Raw genomic sequence first — 4,568 nt, forward strand, 5'->3', positions numbered from 1 at the left:
AAAATGAGATTAACAATGAAAGTATATAAATCTAACTCAACTCAGTAAAAAATTTTATTGGGTCGGGCAATAAGTTTAGCCAAACTTAGACCAACCCAAATAGCAAACATCCCTATATTTGAAAAAAAAAATGTTACAGTTAAGAAAATTGACTATTAAAACTAATTTATAAAAAAATAACATTTCTTAGTGTGTTTTGAAAGTAATTTTTTAAAATGTTAAATTACAACTTCAAAACTTGTTTTTGCAACATCATTGCTCTTGCCTAATCTATTTAGTATCAAGTATAGCCTATATCAATTATCAATTATTAAAAAAAAAAACATAGGTTTGTATCTTCTCTTGTAAACAAAATGGCATAGCAATCATAAAATTATGCTATATAAGGTTGAAGGTTTGTATCAACTCACTCATGAGTAGAAAATAAGAATAGTTGTTAAATTATGATATATTTTAGTGACCAAAATTAGGGTGGATCACTTTAATAAGTGGTCCATTTTAGACCATATATTTTTAACATTCGATTAATTTTATTATCACATGAACACTATACTAGATTCCTCCTACCTCCTTCCAACAAATTCGTCAGGCACTTTTCTATTGTCGGAGGCAATTTTAAAGGTGATGTTTCTTTTTTCTTTTTCACTCCTTTCTCTTGGACGATCTTTCTAATGTCAATGAATTGACCAACGAGTATCATATTCACCAGTTGCACCAAATATAGTGCCCATCATCTCCAAGCAACTTCTTCGTTGCTTCTGCTTTCGTTCCAAATCCACACCATCCCCTCCATGGATTCAAAAATTCAAATCCAACATGATGCATCATTTATAGTTTCAATCACCACCGTCATTCTCTGCTCCGATGGGTCAAAACTCAAAAGGCTTTATCCGCGACACAACAAATATGATTTGATTATACTTCAGTCAGTCATATGCCGTGTCGCTCCTTTCACCAATGCTACCAAATGATAAATGATCTTCATTTCTCCCTCATTCACTTTTAATTCCCAAGTGTCTCTCCCCTTTTGAATCTAACATTTAATATCACAATTATATTATCATGGTTAGATAAATATATGTTTTAATCTAACCATCATATACTCACGAATGATGATAAATTTGTTATAAGAAATATACGGTAAATAATAACATTAATTGTTATAAGAAAAAAAATATCATGTAAGCATGATCTTTTCTTTGTATCCATCATTAACTTTTTTATTTTAGTTATCTACAAATTATTTTTTTCATAAGTTATAGAGAGTAATTCGAAATTTCTAATAAATCTATGTATCTGGGAAAAAAAAAAAACTAGTTTCAGCACCTACATTCACCAACAAATACATTGGGACGGGACAAAGGCAAATGGAGTGTGAAGATGGGAGACGAGGTTCTGATGTGAAGGTAATTTTATTGGGCCTGTTAGTTAATCGACAACTAATTAATTGGGCCTGTTATTTGACCGACCCTTAACCTAAACAACAAAAGCCCAGTCACAAAACCCATTAGGGTTTTCCACGATATAATAGAAACTGAAAGCCTCTTACGGTTGCAGCAACAGCAGCATTCACTGAAAGCACTCAGTAGGGTTTGCGGTTTCAGAGTTTGTGACGCACGCATCCATGGCCACCACCACCAACGCCGCCGCAGCCCCGCCGCGCCAGCTCTCCCAGAAGGAAGCCGACATCCAGATGATGTTAGCCGCCGACGTCCACCTCGGCACCAAAAACTGCGACTTCCAAATGGAACGTTACATCTTCAAGCGCCGCAACGACGGTAACTGAACTTTTCTCGTTCTCTCTTTTATCATCTCGTTAAAAAAATTAAATTTCAATGGATGTTTGAATCTGCAATAGCTGTAATAGAGGAATTGAATTTTGATTTGATTTGGTGTGGTTTGGATTTGGGAATTAGGGATTTACATTATTAACCTTGGGAAGACATGGGAGAAGCTTCAGTTAGCAGCTAGGGTTATTGTTGCAATTGAGAACCCTCAGGATATCATTGTTCAATCCGCAAGGCCTTATGGTCAAAGAGCGGTTCTGAAGTTTGCTCAGTACACTGGTGCTCATGCTATTGCTGGAAGGCACACTCCCGGTACCTTCACCAATCAGCTTCAGACTTCGTTCAGTGAGCCTCGTCTCCTTATCCTCACTGATCCAAGAACAGATCACCAGGTGGATACCCAAATCAGCTTCAAATGATATATTTGATTTTAGTTACTTGTGCTTTGATTGATTGTTGACATGATTTATGTTATGTATGTTGTTTGCGGTTGTTGTGGTGTTGACTGTGTTGTGTTGTTAATGTGTGTGTTTGTTCGTTTGTGTGCAGCCTATTAAGGAAGCTGCTCTTGGGAATATTCCCACCATTGCTTTCTGTGACACTGATTCGCCTATGAGGTATGTGGACATTGGAATTCCTGCCAACAACAAGGGAAAACACAGCATTGGTTGTCTCTTTTGGCTCCTTGCAAGGATGGTATTGCAGATGAGGGGTACAATTCGCCCTGGCCTCAAATGGGATGTCATGGTAAAATATATATTTTTTTCTGCCTTTTCAAAGTAGGATTCTGAACTGTATTCGGTGCACTTATTACTGTTTGATGCCTGATTTCTGAGATAAAATAGGATCTGTCCAATATATATTACGTTTGTATGACATTTTGCCAACTCTGTTTAAGATCTGGGGGCTTAATTCGGGGAGGACTAATACTTCTCTGCTGGATTTGTTGAAGTTTATATTGGCTAAATGTTTTTCGTTGATGCAGGTTGATTTGTTTTTCTATAGAGAACCAGAGGAGGCTAAGCAACAAGAGGAGGAGGAAGCTCCGGCAGGTGATTATGCCATCACAGATTTCAATGCAGGTGCTATTGCTGCTGATGGCCAGTGGCCTGGTACAATTGATCAATCATGGAGTGATGCAGTTCCACAACCTATTCCAGCAGCACCTGGTGTCAACTGGGGGGCACCTGCAGAAGCACCTGCTGCTGGTATGTGATTAATTTTATTATATAAAGCTTGACAAAACTGAATGGTTTTTTTGTGTGCTGTTCTTCAACTATTGTTTTCTGCTGTTTGCCATCTTTCAATTTTTTCTTCCTTTTTTTGGCTTCTAATTTGATTGTTACTTTGATGTTGATTTTTTTTCCTGTTTAGTTTTTAATTCTCTTGCATTTAACTGGTGACAAAATGTTGCAGAGAATATGTGCTTGCTTTGCAGTGTTAATTAATTTATCATGTTTGGAACTGCTTTATGTTTTGTTTTTGAATATAAGTTTCTCTTGCAGTTGCAGAAGGAGATTGGGGTGAAGCTGTTCCACCACCACAACAAATCCCTGTTCCTCCCTCTGGAATTGACTCTGTCCAACCAACTGGCTGGGAATAAACTAGTGTTTTTTGATGCTATGATTTTGCCCTGTCCTTCAATTTAGTTGTCTTTCTTAGAAGTAAAATATGGATCAGTTTTTTTGTAGCAAAGCAACTTGGTTTTTTTTTTTTTCTAGTTTGTTATGAGTGGCAAAATATTATTTTTAACATGGTATATTCGGTAAGATTTTATTTTGTTTTGATGCAGTCATGATTCATGAATGTTTGGTAATGATATTTTGGCCCCCTCTTTTGTTTACCCATCACTGGTACATTGAAATATACTTGAATGCCTCGCGATTGTAGAAAACAGCATTTCGATAATCAATTAAGATAATCAATTAAGCAGCGGCTAAGAAAAAATCGTTTAGAACACAAAAAAAAGGCTTTATTTTTAATTTTAGAAAACCCATATGCCAAGAAAATCAATCAAATTTTGGAAGGTCGAAGCACATGCTTGATTAAAAATTGCTACGTTATTTGTTTTGGTTTATTCTATATTCGGGGTGGCTTCCGTTCATTCTTTTGGGTTTAATTTTGTTGGCAATAACAAAATAGAGTTTTCTTATACACATTGTTGTATTTTTTTCAATGCTTACTGTAATAACTGTTGCAAGGTTAGGACTTGAAGACATGTAGATGGAGAGTGGGATTTTGAAGCACCTTAATCATATCTCTGAAACTTTTCAATACTACACCCTTTACGGATACACGTCTGTTACGCTTGTTCATAAAACATAGTCAGGTAATGCAGAAGTAACCTGTTACTATGGGTTGAAAGTGGGGATACGTGATGCCGATTTGGTCACTACCGACAAAGATGCAATTTTCATTATTGAGAAATTGAGTTCAGCCTCTCTAGCATGTCTTTAAAGATTTTCCCCGTTGATATATGTAATGGTTTTAACAGATCATGATTTGAATATTGTTATAATTTAAATATACTAATATGCACAAGTGTAACTTGTATTGTAAATTGACTAATACATGAGAAATGAGTAGGTGTCTCAATTCTCATCAATGGATTTCACAAAATGAAGAATAAAAAAGAAAACTTATAATTAATATACTTTAAAGTGAATTTATGTTTTTTTTTATAATTATGACATTATTTTTTTTTCTTTTATAAAGACTTTTTCTTTATAGGGGTATATTTGAATTTTTAAGACAAACATATATCTGAAATTGGATTTATGA

The 4,568-nt window shown here is 35.3% G+C and overlaps 1 protein-coding gene across 1 annotated transcript; it reads left to right on the forward strand.

The window, feature by feature from the left end:
- The first annotated feature begins 1,537 nt into the window (after positions 1-1,537).
- LOC114390741 (40S ribosomal protein SA-like) lies at positions 1,538-3,634 on the forward strand. Its single transcript, XM_028351612.1, has 5 exons — positions 1,538-1,778; positions 1,917-2,179; positions 2,337-2,534; positions 2,773-2,995; positions 3,293-3,634. The coding sequence occupies exons 1-5, from the start codon at positions 1,625-1,627 to the stop codon at positions 3,388-3,390; spliced, it is 936 nt and encodes a 311-aa protein (XP_028207413.1). The 5' UTR covers positions 1,538-1,624; the 3' UTR covers positions 3,391-3,634.
- The last annotated feature ends 934 nt before the right edge of the window (positions 3,635-4,568 follow it).

This window comes from Glycine soja, chromosome 16 (genome assembly GCF_004193775.1).
Source record: "Glycine soja cultivar W05 chromosome 16, ASM419377v2, whole genome shotgun sequence".
Taxonomy (NCBI): Eukaryota; Viridiplantae; Streptophyta; class Magnoliopsida; order Fabales; family Fabaceae; genus Glycine; species Glycine soja.